Source organism: Odontesthes bonariensis, chromosome 12, assembly GCF_027942865.1.
Source record: "Odontesthes bonariensis isolate fOdoBon6 chromosome 12, fOdoBon6.hap1, whole genome shotgun sequence".
Taxonomy (NCBI): Eukaryota; Metazoa; Chordata; class Actinopteri; order Atheriniformes; family Atherinopsidae; genus Odontesthes; species Odontesthes bonariensis.
Window position 1 is genome coordinate 24,225,689 of NC_134517.1, and position 23,495 is coordinate 24,249,183.

The following is a 23,495-nucleotide window of genomic DNA, read 5'->3' on the forward strand; positions in this document are numbered from 1 at the left end:
CACCGTAAAGTTTCTGTTTGTTTCTTCTCGGAAAAAGATGACTTTGGCTTTAATTTTAAAAAGCTCTTCACTTTCACTTAATTCCTAAGACCTTTGAACAGTAACTGCATGCGTCTGTCTGCCTTTGCAGAGCAGTGAACCGACTTGGAGCTGCTTTGTCTTCCTTCTCGTCTCTGTCTCCCTCTCCATTCATCACATCTCCCGGTCTTCAATTGTTACACTGAAATCACCAACATGCAATGGTAAACTTGTCGTTTCACTCGTGGCTTGAACCTATTTAACACAGTGCATTTTAATACTGTGTGGGGCTGCGGTGGGTTCACTTCATGCTGACGGCAGCATTTCTACTTTGGTAAAATATTCCAGACGCACCAGATGACTTATTTTTTTTAAATGTCCCTTCCTCAGCTTATGTCATCGTTCTAATATTCAGGAAATGTTCTCCAAAATTGTGTTTACATCGAGCATTTTTAATGCTGGCCTGCATCGATAAGTACGGTTTCACCTCCTCTGTGTGTCTGTGTATTTGTTTGGTTAAAAAACATCCAGCATTTCCTTACCAGAACCTGCATCTGGTGCCCTGTGGTGCCAGTGTAACCAGCCTGGCAGTGTGATCCTGGGGCAGTCGTGCACACTCAGACAAACACACAGTACACCAAGGCACAGCTGAGCTAATGACTCATCTCTCTCCCCCCCCCTCCCTGCCTTTTTCTCTCTTTCTCTATCTGTCTGTTCCTCTATTTCTCTGTCTGTGTCTGCACAGGAGACATCACTCAGAAGGGCTATGAGAAGAAAAGAAGCAAGCTGTTGGCGCCTTACATCCCTCAGATACAAGGTAAGGCACAGAGGCCTGTTGGAAATTTTCAGTCCAGCTTCATTTAAAGCTTTATCTTCACTCGGGTTACGTGTTTTGACCGGCAGTTAGTATAATTTCTTGATAGTTGCTGACAGAATGAGGAAAAACATCCAACTAGTTGTACTTTTATAATGAAACTTTTATAAAGAGACCACATAAGTTTTCAAAGATGGAATGGTGAAAGTCATCCAAAGGCAGAGTGAAGAGAAATCAAAACAGAAAATCCCACAAGAAAAAAAATTAATCTAAAAGCAAAGTCAGAAAAGACACATTTAAACACATTTATACTTTACGCGTGTATTTCTGTAAATCTGACCTGTTGTCTAGGCAACAGTCCTCCATTTGCCATATGGTATACTGTATTTGAATCAAATAGAAATAAATGAAAGGCTCAATGGAGATTAGGGATGTTAGTCTCTGCTCGATCAATTGGTCGTAGAGAGCAAGATCAGAAGGATGAATATGGTATGATGGCTTTTTTTGCAGCTTCCATAATTTAATAGTCAAGATCTTGATTGGAGGAGATGGGGAAGCTCATTGAGAAAAGAGTTGTGAACTGTAGAAGGTTATTTGACTGTAGGGGCCTACATATGGCACTATTCTGCATCTATGTACTTTGATCCTTGTTGGTGCAGTCACTCAATCATAGCCGATTCTGCCAGCGTTTGAAGCTAATATTAAAGAGCAGTAGCTTTCTGTATGCTTTGTGCTTTTCCATCTCATATCTTGCTTCCATAGTAATCTTTGTTTTGGCCTGGTCCCACAGCACCAAGCCTGAGTGGAAACCAGAGTCTGGTGTGGGTTGCTCATTCGAGGCTTTCCACTGGAGTTAGCAGGGCTGTTATTTAGCTTGGGTGGATCATTTCCATGGCTCTTCTGCTCTATCGATCTCATGTGTTTTCTTTTGGCTATTCGTTGTTTGGGTCTGGACTGAAAAGATCAATCTCTTCAATTTGGAAAGTGATAGATATTGAGCAGAGATGGACAGAGTTGAATAATAGTACATTGTTGTAAATAACCGGCACTCCTTCATGTCAGATAAGTTCCTTTGGGGGAAGAAAAAAAAAAAGTAAACTGTTCAAAATAGCAAAAAAAACAGCCATTTGAGAGCATCGGAAATTCTACTCTTAAGAAAATCATCCCACTTCTCAAGGTTCCAAGACCAAAGATGTATCCCTCAATACACACACTGCACAAAAAACACTTTCTTAGTCTTTCACCAATGATATTCTGTGGACAGATTAAAGCAAACATTTTTCTAACTACAATGCATGAGTCGATCAAATGAAGTCCAAAAGGAAAAGGATACCCTACTACATACAGTGCAACATGGATAGAGGTTTTGTCATGCTGCGGGGCCTCTTTTGCTGCACATATCCATCAGTATGAAATAAAGGTTTAAAATGAAAAGATGTACTGTTTTAAACTGTTAATCACTGAGTCTTGACTTAAATCTGTATAGAGCGCTGAACTCTGCATTGTCGACGACTCCTGCAAACTTTCCAGAACCTGAATGCAGCGCAGTGAAGGAATAGCTGAAACCAGTAAACGGGTGTTTGTTGATGGCTACAAGAAATAGTTATTGGATGCTCTCCTTGACTGCAGATACATTAAAGTTTGTCGTCACTAAATGACTGTGAAGGCAGCTCCCTCAAACTGACTCCTTTCAGTCAGTTCATCTAGGGCACTTGAGGAATAGAATCCAACATAATGCGCCATGTCCCATTAATATTGATTTTATATCTAACTCTTAACTGGATTCACATCAGATGACCATATTTTCTCTTTTGGAAAAGTGCAAGCATCAGACAGGTGGTAAAAATTAATCAAAGGTCACTGTGAACCAATGAGGACCTCAGCTGTGACGGAGCACACCTCTGATTGGCTGAGTGCGGTGCTTCTCTGAAGTGTGTTCTGCCCAGCAACCCGGGTCTGGCGTTCTGGCTCGTTTTTATAGACCTGTGTCCTCCGGGAGCCGGGGAAAGGCTGGTGTGTGACTGGCATGTCAGAGCAATATAGGAGACCAGCTTACATTAATGTCTGTTGTGCTCGGGGGGGGGGGGGGGGGTGTGTGTGATGTGATGCATGTATTTGAGTGCGTGTCAAACTTGAACATGCATCCCTAAAATTTTATTTTGAGTAATACTTGGAACTGGTTGTTTTGCAGATTGTATTTGAAGTGTGTGAATGTTGCTTGCCACTGCAGTGTGTGTATGCTGCTGCTGTCTGAGAGTTGCTGACTGCGTGGAGTTCACTGATCCTCACTAAGCTGCTGCTGAAAAGCCAGGCGGTCTGATGGCTGGCTGGCTGGACGGGTCTGTGATGGGTCAGCCAGCCAGATCTTTTATGTAGATGACTGAGTGTGGCATGCCAGGACCCTGTCAATAAGTCTTCTTCTAATTTGTCCACCAGCAAGGGCAGCCACTTGGTGCAGTTCAGTTGGTCGGGTTAAAAATCTACAACAACAGAACAAGGTTAACGTGTACCAAGATGCATAACAAGAGGGAATCTTAAGAAGATTTTGAATATCTAGTTGACTGGCAACTTGTCCAGGTTTAATCTGCATCTAGCCTGGTGTCAAGACTTTCATTAGGGTCAAACTTCACAGAAAAATCAGACTGCATTCAGTCACTTTTTACATCCGGTGTGTTGTGAAATGCATGTCAGAATTCTTTCTTTGAGTTTCTGTCACGTGTTTTTCTTGACTGCATGCAACAAATGCATTACAAGAGCTTCAGAGGAAGAAGTGATGGCAGTGGTGGGAAGATTACTATTGGAGCTTGTATTGTAACCTTGCTTCGGGCAACAGTTTTGGGTTTCCCCTCTGATGCTAACTACTAGGGAATTAATGGAGCTCAAATGACTATAACATAAGCTACAGGATGAATCGGTAACATGGTGAGTTTGAGAGTATGATCATGTTAGAATGCTTCATTTAGATGATGTCTTTTTGACTCGTGGTGCTTAATCACCTCCTTTCAGATACATCTGTGAAATGTGCTTTCCTTGGAAAGCTTAGAAGCAGCTGGAAAGCTGTGAGAGACGCTGGCTTAATTAAAGAAACACTTTCTCAATTCCAAGCTATTCAAAGAGACCAGCCTAAGTAGGGATTGCCATTAAGCTTGTGAATGTTTTATCTAGATGAGCAATATTCTTCACCATTGCTCTCTCTCTCTCTCTCCAAGGCGTATTCTGCAGAGAAATTCTGCTCATTTTTCTGGATATGATCATTGGACAACAATCTACTTTTTATTTTTGCCATACACTGTCCTCTCCCTGGTCCTGTTTCCCCTGCAGGTGTAGATCCATCTCTGCAAATTGACAACAGGATTCAGGCCTCCTCCCAAGCTGTCCTTCCAGGTTCCAAACAGATCAAGTCCCGGGCTGCCAACACCCGGGATGAACGCTTCAGATCTGGTAAGCCCCTTCGTCCTTAAAGTTTTAGATATCAGGTGCTGTTCATTTACCCTGCAGCTAAAGTATACGGATGCGTTTCCACAGACTTGCACACAGAGGCCGTCCAAGCAGCATTGGCAAAGTACAAAGAGCGGAAAATGCCCATGCCCTCTAAGAGACGATCTGTGCTAGTTCAGTCTTCAGTCGAGGCATGCACCCCACCAGGTGAGACCTCGGCTCTTTTATACACACTGCGCACCAATATCCCAGTTTGTGCTTTGTGCACACAGCTTTGGTTTATGTTCTCACAGGATTGCTTGTTTTATATGTTCCCATCAAAGTGTGGGATAGTGATGCTCTGTTTTCAGCAATTGAAAATGATGTTGCCGAGCATTTGCTGTTGGAAAGAAAATGTGCAGTTTGATGAATGTGTCCATTCTTTGTGGCTATAAAAGACTTGGTTCGGGCCGTTGTGTACCCAGGCAGAGTTCCCACTTGAGCTGCATAATGGATGCATTATCATTAAAAAATTTTTTTAACATGCTATCAAAATGTCAAACTTTGGTTTGGTTTTAAAACCATTTGTGTTGTAGGACAGTTGATTTAGAATTTTTGTGTTCTTTAACTCCTTTTTTTTTTTTTTTTCGGGGTTCTCAATTTGTGTTTCTTTCAATCCTTTGATGAGTAATCCGTGCAAGATTTGATAACTGTCTCCCAAACACTGCAGTTACTTTATCTTCGGTGTATGTTGTGGGGGGCCTTGAAGCCTCGAGCCTTGGATAGAGGGGGACACAGCGGAGGAGCAAGTAACCGGATTAAGGGCTTAAACACTGGGGTCTAAATGGGCGAGCTAGAGAGGCTCTTCATAGGTGTTTTGAGTTACTCTGAGGAATTTACTGAACTCAGATGAGGTCAGCAAAGACTGACAATACCCTGTACTGCATACGGTATATATTACAAACCATTTGATCCGGAGTTCTATACTGTGTCTTTTTTTTAAGGTGGATAGATGTTGCAAATGTTATTCAACCCTTTGATTTGAAATGGCTTTATGTGATTCTGTAAGCTCAGGTTTATCAGAGGGATGTAAAAGTAAATGGGCCGCTGCTGAAGTTTTTTGGTGTTTTCAATCTCCTGTCCGGCTTGTCTGTGGTGGGTGTGACTACGCAGAAGCCTATTGGACCGATTCTTTAATAAGGTGCTTAATTGAAGTGTTATTTAAGCATTAATGCAGCCAGTGTACAAATATGAGCGTGTGCTGATATTAGCATGCAGCTCAAAGCCAGCTGTGAACAAGTACCGTCAACAAGATATTATCGGTCGACAACTTCGAAACCAATGAATTACCTGGAAGCTCCAGCGTGTCGTATGTCTAACATGATTTTGTTATGGTCTTAATGCTCATTCAGTAACCCACCACCGTGATGTTGTGTAAGCCAGTAGAGTTGAATCTGTAAATCAGCTCAGGGAAAAGCTGCTTGCGCTCTTGCCTGCTGGACTGAAACTGCATTATTATGCCCGTCTTTGTTTCCTTACAAACATATTTCATTGGTGCAGAGGAATAACTGAGATCTCGGGATGTCCGCTCATACCTTCATGTCTTGACGATCCTAACCTTTATCCAAATCCTCCATCAGTTTTTCTCACTCTTCGCCATTTGCCCTTAATTTTGACATATACTCCCTCTTTTTTTTTCTTTTTTTTTTTTAATCTATCAGTGTCTTTCTAAATCTTTCTGCCTTCTCTGTTTTCACTTTGGATTTCTCCTCTGACCCTCCTTGTCCTTCATCCCTCGCGTGTAACTGTGTCAGAGTCACTTTAGATTCAGAGAGACGGGAGAGGAATAACAAACGGAATCATAAATGTGAGATAACCCACATGAGTCTGCCAGTTGTAGAGACATCAAATTGGTTCGTTCTGATTCAACCTCCTCCAGCCCTCCTCTGACAACCTGAGGAAGCTTGAGGAAAGTAGCAGCGATTCTAATAGCGTCTCAGTTTGATGGACTTGTGACTGCACTCTGTGAGGGATCAATAGGATTTATTATCTGAAGACTTATTACAAGTGTTAAGAATCTGTGCCGATCACACACAGACAGACTCGTGCTCTGTTTTCTAAACACCCGTCCCATGCTGTCAGTAGTCATTTTTTCCACTTATTTTTCACTTTCTTTTAAGCTTTGTTGTGTACAATATGCTCAAATCCCTGAATGCTGTGTTTCGTGATGTGTGAATGAGTTTTGTAGTGTTCTTGGAAGCTGCCGAGCAGATGCCACTGTTTACGTGGTGATAGATGAATGGTGGGGAAAAGGTGTGATCTTTTTTGGAGATTTTAGAAAACAATTGTTTAGTTTTGTTTTGTTTTTTGAACGGAGCGATAACTGAGCAGTTTTATTGCTTTCACTGCACTCGGTTCTCTACCAAATACTAATGTAGCCCCTGCCTGCTGTTGTGCAGCTTACATTAAAAGTCTGTTAAAAGAACAGACATGTGCAGTGAATGAAGTGGAATGTGTGCATTTTGCACAGTCCTTCTGTTACTTTCAAGGTTTTCCCATTTGGTCTATTTTCGATAAGACCGGTAGCTCACAGTTCCCTCCGGAGGGATGGTAAAATCATCATTGGCTTGGTTTGAGTCCAAGAAGAATTTCCTTAGAGCTGACAGATTCTGCTCTCCCTTATTTTCTTTTATAATATGTAGTGTATTTTAATGTTGCGTGTTTAAAGGTGCCTACATTTGAAAACTCTGAGACAGAAACTGAGGCCTCAGAGGATTCTGAACGCTTGTTTTCCAACATTTCTTCTCAGAAGATGACATCAGGTCCTTAAAGTAATTTTTTTTTTTTTTTATACGATCACATGCTCCAGCCACAGTCTGCTAAGTTAAACTGAGGTCTTGTGTTGAACTTAAGTACTATTGCAGACATGTGAAGAAAAATTCTTTGTCTACAGCCTGTGGTTGAAAAACCATGTCAGCTGTTATTCAATTCAATTAGATTTCTCACTGGAGGGAAATTATATTTATTCAGTATGAATTGTTACTTTGAAGCGTAGCAGAGAGGCGTGGCTGAGAGTATCAGAGTTGTTACATAACACATTAAGCAGGTAATGGTTTGTGTTACGTGGTCGATTAACAGTTTGCCATCAGACGGCTGATTTTTCTTCTCCAGCGTCTTGTCATGCACACGTGGTCTACTTAGTTTCATGTTGGAGCGCACTTCTGCGTTAGTGTGACCAATTTTACAACTTTCTCTACCAGAGAAGAAGCCATGAGCATCCCTTTGCCTAATGGCCTTGATCACTATCGGAATCATCTTGTCATCCCACTGGCTTATATATATACTTTAAATAGTATGTATAAGTCGAATAATGTCTCATCCTCATATCGGGAAGACCTTGCAGCAATGTTCCATCTTGATTTTTGTCCTGGTGACATTCTAGAACCCCGAGTTCTTGTCCACTGTTATGATGCTGCCCTGTCTTAACCTGTCAAACACAGACACCTCCTCTGCGTCGGAAGACGAGGGCTCGCTGCGCCGGCAGGGACGTCTGGCCACCTCCACACCCTATCAGGGCCACGGCCACCCAGCCGTTGAGCATTGGTTTAACCGTGTCATCCAGGGTTCGTCCACCTCATCCTCCGCATCATCCACCTCATCCCACCCTGGAGGGAGGTCCATCACCAACACCACTTCCCACCCAGCCCTCAACGCCAACGCCGCAGCGACCGCACTGGCTGACCTTATGGCGCACACCCAGCTAGGTCAGTGACGCACACCGACTCAAATGCTATGATATATGGTTAAGCCAGTTTCCTTTTTTTGTCAATTTAACTGATGAACACGAGTACGCCTCCGAAGAGGGATTTTCATACTTTTCTTTGTCTTCCATTTGTTGACTTCAGCAGAAGCTTGTTGAGCCAGTCAGCGATTTTATGTATTAAAGGTAAAATCATCTTCACCTGTACTATGTCTCGTGACTGTTTTTCTACAACGGCAGTTTAATCACAGACGCTTCCGAGGCCTTATCTCCCTCCAGATACAGAAAAGCCCTTAATGGTTATAAGACAAAGGAAACCAGAGTCTCTTTTAAATCACGTCTCCTTAATCAGTCGCCACCGTCTGCCATCTCACTGTCACTCAGTCATGTAAGAGAGCTCGCAGCCTAATTGCGGTCAAAACTGCCTGTTCCATGTTGCCAGTTCAGAGTCAGAAACTAGTTAATGAGATTTAGTGGATTTGTCATAGTCGGGCTTGCTGTGTGAGATAGTGTCTTCCATACTCGTGTGTGTGTGTGTGTTTTCATGTCTGCCTGTGTGTTGCGGGCACAAAGATATCCGATCAGAGAGGAGCTGTCCTGATTTCTTTTTTTCTTTTTTTTTCCTTCTTCAGCTCGTCTCCCTTCAAGGTTGCTTCTGTAAAGTGATGGCAGTGAGTCGTGCTGAATGAAGCTGTAAATAAATCTAGCATATCTGTGTGTCATTCACCTTAGCAGGACATGACAAGTATCCGTTCACAGCATTTAAAGATAATACAACAATATATGGCAATGGCCAAACTAACCTGAGCTTTGGGTCTGAAATCACTCGTTGCAAGTGAACCTGAGCTCTCAGGGTGCAGATTTTTCTGATTGTTTTGTGGCGTTACTTTACACATCGGCATTATTTGGTGACATTTCCATCTCCGTCACACCATCATTTTACACCAACATTGTGTAAAATGTTGTGCTATCCAAAACAACACTTCAATCTTGAAATATAAATTTACAAAGATCTGAATTTTGAGTTTTTATTGACCCTGTTATGGAGGTAGTATTTTTCTCTAAAAATGATTGAGATTGCGGTTGTGCCGTGTTGTTGAACTGAAATGAGTGATATTCAGAGGTCTTTACGTAAATGAACATCTCTCCGATAATGTCTACAAAAACAATTTTTTTTTTTTTCCTAAATGAAGCATTTGTGGCAGATCTGCTGTATTGGGTTGATCGAGTTGACCAGAGATGATACCAATATTGGTTCAAGGAAGTGCTGGCATCACGGATTCGACTGATCCGTTAAACTTGCTGTGAATGTGGAGCATCCTTTTTCAGAATTAGGCACAGCAGTGGCGACAGACAGACGCCATCACAACATCCAGAGACCTGTTACTCACGCTTCACAGGCAACTAGTTTTAGGCAAATTTATTCCCAGAAACTGTGTGCGCTGTATAATGAGCGTAGTCAGGATGGAGTTGTAAATGAGAAATTTGTGTTAAAATCCCTTTTTCTGCCACGACAAGACCGTAATGCTCCCTTCCCTCAGTAAAATCCCTTGGCTGTTAGATCAGGGTGTTTGCTAACCCAAGAGGTGGATTTTCATGTTATTGCGACAGCCCAAAGTAGGCCTGACCTTTTAACCCCACACACCCCGCTCATCACAGATAACCACTCAGCGCCCCCCGACGTGACAGGGCTGTCGGAGCGCTCGCTTCATGCGGAGCGGCCCCAGGTGGCCTCGGTGCGAGGCGTTTCCCGCAGCTACAACCACCACACCAGCGTCATGGAGACCGCAGATGGTGAGTTTCCTGCTCAGTCACTCACACACATGCACACACAGAAAGTCACCTCCCTTTTCCTTTCTCCCCTGCTGTCTGTCCCTCTGTCTGCCTGTCTGACTGGCACGAGCTACTGACTGACCCTCTTATGTTGCCATGGTAACATCCACAACCCCCTGAAAAATCTGTTGCATTTTTCTAACTTAATGTTGATATTAAGAAGGTGGGTGTGTTGGTGCTGAGCTTGTGCTGTTGTCGGTGAATCATCAATGCCGCTTTCTATTAGTCTTGTGTGACATCACCAGCGGATCTGATTGGGAGAAAACCTGTGTGCAAATATTGCTGGTTTTACATAAAGTGAGAATTGGGTCCTGCTTCCATCTTCCATCTTCATTCATTCAATGTTTTAAAACGGCAGCCTGAAAACTGGAGTACAGCTGGGACTGACGGTGTTGCTCCTCATGCTGCAGCCCACCTCCCTGACACATGTCGGTGAAGGCAGTTGTTAAATCTGTGGATTTTTAAGATCTGTACACAGTGCCATTTGTGTCCCTTTTTTTTGTTTTTTTTTGTTTTTCTGTGTGGTATTTTTAACATTTCAAATCCTTACCTCATTTGCAAGTTTCCCCATATGGGTAACTAAAAATGACAATAAGGAGAGAAACGGAAAAAGCCAGGCTTGTTGTGGTACCACACTATGAGGTCGTCAGAAGCCTACTCTCACCTCCATGTGGCAGCTGGTGGATTTCTCACACGTTCACTCACACACACACACAGTAAGTTGTCAGGATTGTTTCATTGACATCCTCATGTGTCTCTCCTCTAGGCTGTGAGTGGGGTGGTGAAGGATCCCTCCCTTTAATTGATGGTATTTATAACCGTTCCTCCAAGTCTGTGGCAGTCTGCTACATGTGCACTCTGCTGCGTGTGCGTTCGTGTTTGTGCGTGCTTGTGGTTCTGCCTTCACCTCCGCTGTCAGGTCTCGCACTTGTCCCAAAGCGTTTGTGTTTACAGAAATATATGAAAAGCCAGCACTGTATGTTTGTTTGTGTGTGCCTAACCGGAGTGTTCTCGGAATTGATTTTGTGGAAAGTGATTGTGTTGAAAAGGTCTTGTCCAGGACAGATGTAACTATTCATTTGGCCTTGTGAATAATTAACATGTTGACATACTGGTTTCTTATCTCGAAGTGAGAAAACTAAGACCTGTCAGTTTACGTTTCTCACTACACGCTGTGACATCGGGCCCTTAGCCTGTGGGCCAAACAGAGGCTTTAGTGACGGCAGTCGTCTAGCACTGCTGCCATTTTAATATTGACTCATCGCTTAGAGGAGAAAAAAAGCTGCAACTCGGTGAACTCGAGTTTCATCTGTATTCTGATGCTAAATATCAAACTCTTGATTACTCTCTTAACATAAATCTTATTGTACTCGTTGATAGACCGCATGATTTCTATTCTAACTCTAACTCCAATGAAGAGACCAAAACCAACCAGCAGTGATTTTATCCTACCTAAACATATTTTGAGTGCACAGAGCCTTATGTAGCCTGTTCCTTTGTGTCATTGACCACAGTTCTCAGAAATACTGGGAATTACATAAAAACATCACATGATGTTCATAGCCAGGGGATTGGTTTATTATTATGTAAAGACATCCTGTTTAATTCATGCCATATTTGGTTGAAAATTGTTTCTAAGTAATACACATACACAAGTACAGCGATTCCTATTTGAATAAAGCCTGTTTAAAAACTAGAGGCTCTAAGTGGTGCAAGGAACGTGGAGAAAATGAAACTATGTATTCATGACCCATTTATATGTCCAAAGTGGTCGGCAAACAGTCTAGTGGCTGAGACCCGCAGACAGTTATGACAGATGGAACTAACATTTTGTTGGTTTTGGTCTGGAGTTTGTTACCAGTAATTGAAATATAGAATAACAAGCCTTACTCCTTGAGTTTAAGTCTGTACTTGTCTGGGTATATTAGTCAGTGCATACTGTATACGCTGTTGTTTTAAAAGTACATTTTACTTTCGAGTAATAATGGGTCGGCCCTTTCCGGCTGTGATATTAGTGATCAGAGCTCAATAAACTGGTAGGGTTCATGGCCTACGTGTCAGGGACTTTCTAATTGGCCCACCAGGTGCTGCTGGCCCCCACACATTTACTCCCCGTGCGTCTGTCCCTACATGAGTAGGCAGCCTCTGTCTTCGCCAGCCCTATTATAATTAGATAGATCAAGCTCGCTATGCACAGCTGTGGCTTTCAGCTCCTGTGGTAATCTGGAATGTCGGACAAGTCCCTGCTTTCAAAACTTAAGTATGATTTCACATGTCGGAAATAATGCCTGCTGATTGTTGTCTGAGCCCATATCTGAAATGTGAAAATCTAACAGGACGACTGCTGCTCCTAGTTTTTTCATTCAGTCTTTTATTTCTTCTGATTCTCGCGCCTCTCCTGCTCCGTCCTTCTGCCGTGTTTGCAAAGGTCTCTGAGACTGCGCGGTGTGACTAAACCGTATGCTGCCATGTACACGGTAAAGCATGCATGTCGAATGTCTTCGGAGTCATGTTTTCAGCATCTTATCATTTAGAATTTATGTGTGTGAAACGGTTGCTTTTGAAATGCCTCATAATTCACACGCTGTGGAGAGGACATCTTTGTTGCTAGGCAGCAGTAGAGGCAGCTCCTTGTTTCCTCATTTATTTATGTGAGGTTTGCCAGTGATTTCAAGAAAGACCCGACTGTCTGTGACCTCCAGGTGACTGTCGAGGACCTTGTGGTCCATTGTTTTGTTGTCATGCCAAAGTTTGAGTGACAGCCGGTTGTTCTGTCTCATTAGAACCCCACAATGACCTTTTTCTCCTTATCTGCCCTCTTTTTACCCATCTTCTTCTCCTCACCTCATCAATCTTTCTACGCATGCCTTTTTCCCACCTGCTCCACTCCATTGTCCTTATTTTTCATGCCTTTTATCTCTGTTGCTACCTGCATCTTTGTTGTGCCTCGTTTGCGGTCCCACCAATCCCCCCCCACACACCTTTTACTTTTCATCTCCTCCAAACTCATTTTGTAGGTGTTCCAGTCAACAGTCGTGTCTCCAACAAAATCCAGCAGCTGCTCAATACACTGAAGAGACCAAAGCGTCCACCATTGCGCGAGTTCTTTGTTGACGACTTTGAGGAGCTGTTGGATGGTAAGCTGACCTGAAAGTAGATATGTTTCCTCTATTAATTAATCAGTAAGTCTTGAAATGGGTATTCTTCACACCTTGAGAGCCACATCAGCTTTAGGACTTAAAGTAGGACTCTTAGGGACTTCTTGAGGTCTCTTACGAAAACAATGAAGATACACTTTGCGATCAGCGTTTGGCTTCTTGGTGGAGCTAGGATCAGGAGTTGTAAAGGGAATACTGAATGCACAAAGTGGATCAGCCCTATCCAATTATTATTATTTTTTTTACTGTATTCCAGTCCCCCGTGGTGGGTTTGGGTGGCTCTCTGCCACTCTGAACAAACAATGTGGAAATGAAAATGTGGCAGGAACACAAACGCATCAGCAGGTGATTGTAAAGCCTCCATGGTTCTGACACAGAGGCTGTTGTGGTCCGCTTAGTGTGAGCAGAAAGGACACACTGCGGGGGGGAGCAGACTGAATCTCTCTGACAAGTGAAAAGAGCTGTTTAACAGAGCTGGTAAGTGTTCAGAGTATGTCAAGGGAGAACAGTGATGGAAAGAAAGCTGTCAAATCTCACTGCTTGTATGATGCCTCAATAAACAGAGGAAACAGACATCTGTCTTTCAGGAAGCAGTTAAAGTTTCTCAGGAATGTACATCACGGGCAACTCAGACTAATAGGAACGGAAAATGGGTCACCTTTGATCATCCAGCTTTCCCTCACCCTTCACTCCCTGTCATTGTCTTTTAGGCCCACGCACCTTTTCATCACCCGCTCTTAAGATGTTTGTGAAATACACAAACACTTCTGGACCCAATTCTTCTACCAAAAAAAAAAAAGTACCCACTGACCCACCCTCTCACAAAGATAACCAATGCTCGCCTCTTCCCTTTCAGTCCAGCAGCCAGATCCCAACCAGCCAAAGCCAGAAGGCCAGCAGATGAGTCCCCTCGAAGGAGAGCCTCTCGGGGTGGTCACCAACTGGCCCCCGTCTTTGCCAGCAGCCTTACAGAGGTGGGGCACCACTCATCCCAAGAGCCCCTGTCTAACAGCACTTGACAATGCTGGCAAGCCCATCTACACCCTGACCTATGGTAGGTGTCAACCCCTGGACGATATACTTGTTGACTTATAATTTGTAATTCAAGATGAAAAAATTGACTGTGTGTTAACCCTTGTAGGTAAACTATGGACCCGCAGTCAGAAACTGGCCTACACGCTTCTTAACAAGCTGAGCAGCAGAAATGAGCCTTTGCTTATGCCTGGAGACAGAGTAAGTCACGAGATCAAACCGCACCTTCAGTGGCGGTCGCTTGTTGTGTGCTGTATTATTTGTTTGATTTTTGAGCATTTGAATGCTTTATCAAATCACCTATGTTAGAAAAAAAAAAAGAACTCCAAGAGGTGCCAATAAAATGCTGTTAAAAAGAAAATGAGCAAACAAGAATGTGATGATGTGGCAACAGTTGGTGTAAAAGTGAATAGGATCAGCTGGTTGGGTAACAGAATCCAGCTAACAGCATCTCTAAAGCTCTAAAATCAACACACTGCGCTGTTTGTTTTGTCCAGTCACAAGCCTAGATGAAAAATAACTATTCCGGGTTTTATGTGGTGTTAGATGCCAGAGCTTAAACAAACACTGGCTTGCTGTTTCGCTCTGCTTCCAATCAGTGTGCTAAACTAAGCTAACTGGCTGCTGGTTCTAACCTAATATTTATCATAGATTTCAGATGCCAACATACTGCCAACCAAAGAGGGAATACATCCATTTCCCAAAATGTCAAACCATATAGAAAGCTGAATGTCGGTGTTGCATTTTCCTTCATTAGATTTTCTATTTCTCTGGTCTTTGTTAAAAGGATTCGTAATGCTATATTTGCAAACATTTCCTTGTACAACGTGACCACAGTACTTACTTATTGCACTGCACGTCTAACCCTTTGATCTCATCATCTGTAATTAAAACAAAAATCGGTGGTATCTTGTGACGCTGTCTTCCCTTCAGGTTGCACTTGTTTTCCCCAACAATGACCCAGTGATGTTCATGGTTGCCTTCTACGGCTGTCTCCTCGCAGAGCTGGTACCTGTGCCTATTGAAGTGCCGCTGACCAGAAAGGTAAAAACAATTTCCAACACAGTCTCCTGGGGTTTTGTGGATTTGACATGTTTGTTATGATGTGCTCATATCAGCACACTACTGACCCCTGCTGGACGTTGGAAGCCAAACGGCAACAATGTTTAACTGTTAATTTAAATGTGTAAATATTGCTTAAGAGCATCTTTTATCCCCCCCCCCCCCCAGATTTGTGATATTTCTGACCAAAATAGCAGCACTATCTCTGGAATATGTTATTCTAGTGTCATAAAGCGTTGCAGTTTACAGCTCACTCATCAGCTAACACTGAGCTCAATTTTTCCACATTAGTTACAGAGGCTGAATTTTAATGGTTGCTCTTGATTGCCCTTCATAAGCATGCTGTTAGCACATGCTGTTCTGTAATTAATGAAAGATGAGTGAGGTGAAAATGAGTAATTCAAGTCATAATATTAGATCACAGGCTATCTGGTCTTTGGAGTCAGAATCTCATTTACTAATTCTGACAGCTCCCATCTTTCCTTCTGTCTTCTTTCTGCCATTATCCTCCCGCTCTCTATCTCTGTCTCTTCTTTGTCCTCTTCTTCTCTCTCTTTTTTTCTTTCACCATGTCGCTCCTATTTGTTTAGCCTTCCTGAGCTGTGCAGCATACTCAGCACGAGTCTAGCTCTGAGTTTATTTGCATAGCCAATCAAATGCGAGCGTGTGTCAGACCTTGTGCTTCATTCCTGCTATGATCTGTTTGATACACAGCAGCAGAATTTTTAATAACGATTGGCTGTCACTCTGTCAGCTCACCTGCTGATGCTTTTATGTAGGATGCTCTGAGGTTTCCTCTTCATTCTGTGCTCTTCTTCCTTCTCTCTTTCCCACATTGCTCATTTTCTCAATCTGACTGTTCTTGATATTTGATCGTTGTGTGACATATACTGTTTGCCAAAGTTGCCAGTAGGAACTCAACTTTTTCATCCCCTTTGGTCTCCAGGACGCAGGAAGTCAACAGATTGGCTTTTTGTTAGGCAGCTGTGGGGTCACGCTGGCACTGACCACTGACGCTTGTCAGAAAGGCCTGCCCAAAGCACAAACTGGGGAGGTAGCCACTTTTAAAGGTACGTCCTGTGTTGTTGTTTTTTGTTTGTTTTTGTTTTTTTTTTTAATTGTGACTATGAGCATAGTTTCATTTGGCTTGAGCTGACTCCATGTCTCCTTCTCTGCAGGCTGGCCGCGGTTGCTGTGGTTTGTGTCAGATGGAAAACATGTTGTGAAGCCTCCGAAAGACTGGCACCCTCCGATACGGGAAGCCAGTAATGAAATAGCCTACATAGAAGTAAGTGCCTCTATGTAAGAGCTGATTATAATAATGAAATTATAAAATTTATTTTTCTGTCTTCATATAATTGACCTTGTAGATTCTAAATATGCTTGAGATATTGATTTATTTATTTTTTAGAAATTTAACTTGAAATATTTTTCCATCTTCATTAAATTAGTATAAAACCAGCAAAGAAGGAAGCACCATGGGAATCACAGTGTCTCACTCAGCCATGCTGGCTCACTGTCATGCCCTCACACAGGCCTGCTGCTACACGGAAGGTGAGTAGGACTGCACATACTTCTGATTTACTCAGACTTTATGGTGCTCTCTGTTTTTTTTTTTTTTTCCTCCATCATTTATTCATTAACTTGACATGTATATTTTAGGGATTTTACAGTAAAGTAAAGAGGTACAGTTTGAAACTACTTCAGTCATTGGTCTTGTTGGAATGGAATTGGTCATATATAGCATGTTAGATAGCGGGTCATGTTCACTGAATAAACCTATTTTATAATGTATTATATCATATAACCCCCCCCCCCCCCCACACACACATTGTAGCTCACATTCCCTCTCAGGTGTAATTAAAGTTTGATAAATGCAGCTGTTCAGTTGGTTGTATTTCAGTCTGTCAGACCTGGGTCAGGTCTGCTTGAAAAGAAAGAGAACATAAGGCACCTCCCCTCTTCCAGTGTCCCAGTTTTGCTCTAAATAAATCCTAACTGCATAGAAGCCACAAGAGACTCTCCAGATCTGTTTCTAAAATTTAGCTTGTAGCACTCAAACCTCTGCTGCTTACAGAAGTTTGTGGCTGCATCTAAAAAAAGAAATCTCAGGAATCTCAGATGAAATATCTCAAGTACTTTCTGCACTTCTAACCCTTGCGTTATCTCCTTTTTTTTATTTGTAGCTGAGACCATAACAAATGTCCTGGACTTCAAGCGAGAAGCAGGATTATGGCATGGTGTCCTCACTGTAAGTTGTCTCTTAACCCTCTTGTAAAGCGCATAGGATGGTTATACATGGTAACGATTGGTTATATTTTGACAGTGATGCAGCTTTTGCTGTGGTCGCTGTTTACCAAAAAGATATTCAAAGGACAGTCAAATACTTTCAACCCTCTTTTAAAGTAAAGCTAGAGAATTAAACTATTTATTTGCTCTTTGGCTCCCCCTACAGTTTGGGGATGTTACACCTAGAGATTTTTGGGTGAGCCCTGCACATGTGCAGCTCTACTCATGAATATGTTGGCATGTTGTGAAGCCACAAAGATGCGATTAAAAGCCCACAAAAATGTAAAGCAAAACGGAAAAGCATGGCAAAAGTATCAGGGCTGCAGTATTCAGGATTCTCAACAAAGTATTTGAATTAGGATGGCATTTATTTAGTTAATTTCTCTGATTAAATTTGACAAGAATTGTCAGTGTCCAAATATTTTTCAGCTAAACTCATAAGAAAGGGAGGAAATCTTAATTTGCCCAATTCAGGTCTGGTCGAGCAGTCGTCTCTACTGCGAGAGCTCGCAAAGGACCAAGCTTTTACTGTCTGGTTTTTAGACATGCCACAGAATTAAATTACTGCTCATAGATTCCTACACTGACACAGCTGAAGCAGCAACACACTGATTTAATACTCTTAACAGCAAGGGAACAAATCTCACCAAATCCCACTGCATGTTTATAGTGTCAGCTTGTACAGTTGTAATGCACTTCTTAGATAATTAGAAGCTTATTTGTCGCTGTCCGGCTCTGATGGCAGGGTGTCATGAATCGGATGCACGTGATCAGCATTCCCTACTCCCTGATGAAAGTCAACCCTCTGTCCTGGATACAGAAGGTTCACATGTACAAAGGTGAGGTTACACTTTTGTTAGTGTTCTCTGGCTGTTGCATCTCTGATATTTGAAAAGGGGTCCTTGTTGTGCTGAATAGAAATGTATCCACCGTGTGGTCTCCACTCTGCTGCGCCACCTATCTGTGTCTGACTTTGCTGTTGGAATGTGCAATCTATGATTGCTTTTCAAGCTGCATAACAGAGGTTATGCTTTGGTGATTCCATTGTCAGCCCAGTCTCTCTGTCTTTTCATCACCTGTGTAGCACGAGTAGCTGTTGTGAAGTCGAGGGACATGCACTGGTCTCTACTGGCCCAGAAAGACCAGAGAGACATCAGCCTGAGCTCTCTGCGCATGTTGATTGTAGCTGACGGAGCTAACCCATGTGAGTACATCTTCAGAGACTTGCTTAATTTGGAAGAAAAAAAAAAAAAAAAACACCCTGGAGTCACTAGACATTAGTTTGTTTGTATATTTATTTGACCGGCTCTTTGCCTGTGTACCGCAGGGTCGATATCCTCGTGCGACGCCTTCCTCAATGTGTTTCAGGCACGAGGGCTGCGACCTGAGGTGATCTGTCCATGTGCCAGCTCCTCAGAAGCTATGACTGTCGCCATCCGCAGGTGAGTCGCTGTTACTGCAACTGGTTGGAGCAAAACAACCTACTGCCACCTGTACTGTTCTATCCCACTGTTTTTGAAGCATCTGCTGGATCCAACAGCAGGAGAGGGAGATCTATTTTTTGGTGACAGTGCAAGCTAATCTGCTCGAAGCATGGTTTAGTCGCCTGTTTTAACAATGAGAGAGTGCAATTTTTGAATGTAGGTGAGAGTGTGGAAATTGTTTAAGGGAGCCACAGTCTCATATTCTCACATGAGCTTTTCAGACATTCGTATTACTGTAATAACGATTTGGTTGTAGACAGTTGAGATCGTTGTTGGGAAAGATGGGGGCGAAATAAAAATAATGTTGCTCAGTGTTGGTCTCTAATCACTGTAAATCTCTTTAACTGAAAGTATAATGTATAAATAAATGTCCAATAAAAAAAAAACAGTGCCGTCACTGTTGTAATTTGTCTGCGTATTTTTCTCTTGCAGACCTCCAGAAATGGGTGTTCCTCCTCCAGGGAAGGCGGTGCTGTCTATGGGTGGGCTGAGTCACAGTGTGATCCGTGTGGACACGGAGGAGAAACTCTCTGTCCTCACGGTGCAGGACGTGGGACAGGTTATGCCAGGAGGTACAGTGTGCTGCTGATTAACATTTTATTTCTGTCAGTGACTGAGAACCTGCGCATGGTGCAGAAGAAAGATTTTCATGTTGACACTATATTCTGGTTGACTGAGGGTATTCATCTATCCATCTATCTAGATCAGGGATGTCCACATCCGGTCCTCGAGGGCCACTGTCCTGCAGGTTTTAGGTTTTTCCCTGCTTTGACACACCTGATTCAGATCAATGCATCATTAGCAGGCTTGTGCAGAACTTCATAATCTTTTGAAGAGATCCATTTAATCTGAATCAGGTGTGTTGAAGCAGGGGAACATCTAAAACCTGCAGGACAGCGGCCCTCCAGGACCGACTTTGGACATCCCTGATCTAGATATACACATTGTATGTATTTATATATGTACACAGAGATTTTTAGGCCTTTCGTGATATGCTTAACATTAAAGTAATAAACAATAATGGTGACATATTACCATCAACTGATAATGGTTTACTGAGGAGACTTTTCACAGACGTTTCCTAGCATATAATTCATCCAAGCGTGTGTAAACTCTGTGCCCATCTACCTGTTTTCATTTTGCTTTCCCAGCTCTGGTATGCGTTGTGCGAGTGGAGGGGACACCTTATCTCTGTCAAACAGATGAGGTCGGAGAAATATGTGTGAGCTCAGGTAGCACTGGTTTAGCATACTACGGCCTCCCGGGCATGACCAAGAACATTTTTGAGGTAAGTGTTAATTTCTGCAAGGGTTCAGGTTCGAGTGTCGGTTTGCTCCTTTGAATGCTATATTTCGGTTATAACCAATTGCAACGATGCACTTAAGCTTGCTCTCGCTATTTTTAGTGCAGTTTGATAAATTGTTGGAGCAACTTTGGAGTTTTTGCAGAAGAAGGGGTGAGAGAAGTTTTTCGAATATGTAAGCACAAGCATTAAGTAGCAATTTCTCATAGCCCGGACGAGTTGTAAGTAATTGTTAACAGAAATTCTACCCATCTTCTAAAAGGGACCTTCCATGCCTATATGATGATTAGTACATATTCTAAGGAGAGGGAATAGTTTTGGTTTTTTTGTATGTTTATTCCTTAAATTTGAAGTTTTAGTTCTGTTGTGTGTTGTTACAGACTATCCCAGTAACAGCATCTGGGGTTCCCATCACTGACAGACCTTTCACCAGAACTTCACTGCTGGGTTTTGTGGGACCAGTAAGTTCCACCAAATTAATCTATTTTTTTTATTTTTTTTAACCTTTCTGTACCTTTTTGTAATTCTTAATTCTAATTATCTTAAAATTCTTAAAAATTAGTAATGGATTAATAAAAAATTAATAAAAAAGAAAAAGTGAAATTTTTAATGGAAACCAGTGATGGCATCTCTTCAACGACCAAGTGAATATTAGGGATGTCTTTATTGCACCGCTAGATAAAGGAGGATTATTTTCTATACCTGAGCTAAGAGCTGATTTCTTTTTACTTTAATAACGTAATAGCTTCAGGAGGAGTCGGTCATAATTTGAAAACTCACAGAAAACCTTTTGTGGTCTTCACTTAACAAATAGCATGACCGCCTGTGCTAACTGAACTACCATCCCATCTAACTCTTTGTACAATGTGTTTCCTTCCAGGACAGTCTTGTGTTTGTTGTTGGGAAGATGGATGGTCTAATGGTGGTCAGTGGGCGGAGGCATAATGCTGATGATGTGGTTGCTACGGCGCTGGCTGTGGAGCCCATGAAGTTTGTGTATAGGGGAAGGTAAAGGAAGCTTGAAACATCAAACTATACTTCTTGACATTTTTGTATGCATTATATTGATGGCGTGTTTCGCACTGTTTACTGTCTCTGATGACGGTGGAACTGCTGTGATGGTGTTGTTTTTTTTGTGCTTCAGGATAGCGGTGTTTTCTGTGTCTGTGCTGCATGATGAGAGAATCGTTGTGGTGGCAGAGCAGAGGCCAGACGCCTCAGAAGAGGACAGCTTCCAGTGGATGAGCCGTGTTCTTCAGGTACTGACTGCGTCGTCTAGGTCGCATTTGACGACACGAATAAACCTTTTGCATGCGCTGTATTCAAGAACAGTTTTGCATCGAACACTGGATACTTAACTGGGTATTTACACAACAACCCAACTACTACACAGCAAACTACCACAGGGGAAAAAAATAATTCATTCATGTGAAAACCTGTGTTTCCAGGCCATAGACAGCATCCACCAGGTTGGGGTGTACTGCCTGGCTCTTGTGCCTGCTAATACCCTTCCTAAGGCTCCTCTCGGTGGCATACACATATCTGAGACCAAACAGCGCTTCCTGGAGGGCGCTTTGCACCCCTGCAACGTCCTCATGTGCCCTCACACGTGTGTCACCAACCTTCCCAAGCCGAGACAAAAGCAACCAGGTAGACGTCCCTTCTTTTTTTTTTTTTTTTTTTGTTGCTGTGATTGTTTAATGATAAAATGGACGTTGGAGCCGACTTCATTTACATGCATGATGATGGTTTGATTGTGCTGGACAGAGGTGGGTCCTGCTTCTATGATAGTGGGAAACTTGGTGGCAGGCAAGAGGATCGCACAAGCCTCAGGGAGAGACGTGGGGCAGCTCGAGGACAATGACCAGGCACGTAAGGTAGATTGTCATCGTCATTTCACCCATGATGCACTTCAACACATACCGTGCAGACACAGGTATGGATCCATCCCAGAGGAAGTGAAATCTGAGATATACAGTACAAAGCTTATAGAGAGGGCATGACTCTCAGCTTGTGTAATTCAGATTTCTCTTCTATAATCATTGACATCCCTTTCATCCGCTTCACATGCGCCGCACCCTGTTATGTCTCTTTTTCCTGAAAGAAATCCACCTCGTGCTATCATCAGTTAATTCACCATTTGTGTAAGAAGTCATTTTCCATGCGACTTTTCTGTTTTTATTGCTGTTAGTCATCTGTAGTTCAATCTCTGTATCTGTATTTCCCGTGTAGTTCCTCTACATACAGGATGTGTTGCAGTGGAGAGCTCAGGCCACTCCAGACCATCCTCTGTTCCTCGTTCTCAACGCCAAGGTAAAACATCATTCTTAAATTATAGTTTTGTAATGACCAATCACAATCTAGGAAACTAGTTATAAATACAGTAAATAATTACTTTATCACAGTGATGCAGAAGTATCACAACTTGGACTTTCTGAAAAAAAAAAAAGACATGTTTTTGATTTTATGAAAATCAAAAACATTTGATTGAAATTTGACACCAGCAAAACAAAATAGCTGGGACAGGGTTACCACTTCGTGTTGCCTTGTGCTCCAATGATTACTGCAACAGCGTATTTACTAGTCTGCCTAAAAGATCGATCAGATCGACAGCTGCTGCTGGTGTCTTCACCAAGACCAGAAAAGTGGATCATATCATTCCCATCCTGAGGTCTCTGCACTGGATTCCTTTCCATCAAATAATTGATTTTAAAATACTCCCGTTGGTCTATAAAGCTTGAAATGGTTTGGGGCCAAAGTACATATCAGATCTTCCGATACGTTTTGAACCCTCAGGTCCTCAGATTTGCCTTCTGTCTCCAGAGTTGAACTAAAGAAGAGAAGCTGCTTTCACTTTATATGCACCACACATTTGAAGCGAACTCCCAGATAACTGCAGGTCTCCATCAGCTCTTGCTTCATTTAAATCAAACCTAAAGACTCCTGTTTTCCACTCCATTTGATTTACTGATTTAATCGAATTAAGGCTGCACTTTATTACGTAAAGCACTTTGAATCACCTTACTATTGAGTTGTGAATATCCAGCTTTTCAAGATCTCATTACAGAACTTTTCCAGAATTTTGTGAACTTCGTCTTAACTTTTTGAAATAAAGACGGTGTCCCAGATAAATGTACCCTGTGTTCTATGATTCCTCTCCAGGGCACAGTGGCCAGCACAGCTTCCTGTTTGCAGCTGCACAAGAGGGCAGAGCGGGTGGCAGCCGCACTGATGGGACGCCTGAACACTGGAGACCACGTAGCGCTCGTCTACCCACCAGGTAAAGAGATCTTCAGCCGCCGGTTTATTTTAGTTCGGTTCATTT

The 23,495-nt window shown here is 42.5% G+C and overlaps 1 protein-coding gene across 5 annotated transcripts in view; it reads left to right on the forward strand.

Annotated features, from left to right (window-relative positions):
* LOC142396761 (disco-interacting protein 2 homolog A-like) overlaps nt 1-23,495 on the forward strand; it is a 67,654-nt gene that overhangs the window by 38,277 nt on the left and 5,882 nt on the right. For 2 of the 5 annotated variants that reach the window (XM_075479816.1, XM_075479817.1), the window contains 26 exons: nt 764-835; nt 4,154-4,273; nt 4,358-4,477; nt 7,750-8,013; nt 9,669-9,803; nt 10,609-10,650; nt 12,860-12,979; nt 13,857-14,054; nt 14,142-14,233; nt 14,966-15,076; nt 16,041-16,164; nt 16,273-16,382; nt 16,546-16,648; nt 17,281-17,345; nt 18,129-18,222; nt 18,468-18,587; nt 18,711-18,825; nt 19,300-19,439; nt 20,019-20,155; nt 20,551-20,631; nt 21,051-21,178; nt 21,315-21,429; nt 21,619-21,820; nt 21,938-22,047; nt 22,403-22,483; nt 23,333-23,450. In XM_075479816.1, the coding sequence (XP_075335931.1) occupies nt 764-835; nt 4,154-4,273; nt 4,358-4,477; nt 7,750-8,013; nt 9,669-9,803; nt 10,609-10,650; nt 12,860-12,979; nt 13,857-14,054; nt 14,142-14,233; nt 14,966-15,076; nt 16,041-16,164; nt 16,273-16,382; nt 16,546-16,648; nt 17,281-17,345; nt 18,129-18,222; nt 18,468-18,587; nt 18,711-18,825; nt 19,300-19,439; nt 20,019-20,155; nt 20,551-20,631; nt 21,051-21,178; nt 21,315-21,429; nt 21,619-21,820; nt 21,938-22,047; nt 22,403-22,483; nt 23,333-23,450 (3,117 nt within the window). The remainder of the gene's footprint in view (nt 1-763; nt 836-4,153; nt 4,274-4,357; nt 4,478-7,749; nt 8,014-9,668; nt 9,804-10,608; nt 10,651-12,859; nt 12,980-13,856; nt 14,055-14,141; nt 14,234-14,965; nt 15,077-16,040; nt 16,165-16,272; nt 16,383-16,545; nt 16,649-17,280; nt 17,346-18,128; nt 18,223-18,467; nt 18,588-18,710; nt 18,826-19,299; nt 19,440-20,018; nt 20,156-20,550; nt 20,632-21,050; nt 21,179-21,314; nt 21,430-21,618; nt 21,821-21,937; nt 22,048-22,402; nt 22,484-23,332; nt 23,451-23,495) is intronic. The other 3 variants (XM_075479818.1, XM_075479819.1, XM_075479820.1) reach the window with 3 other exon arrangements.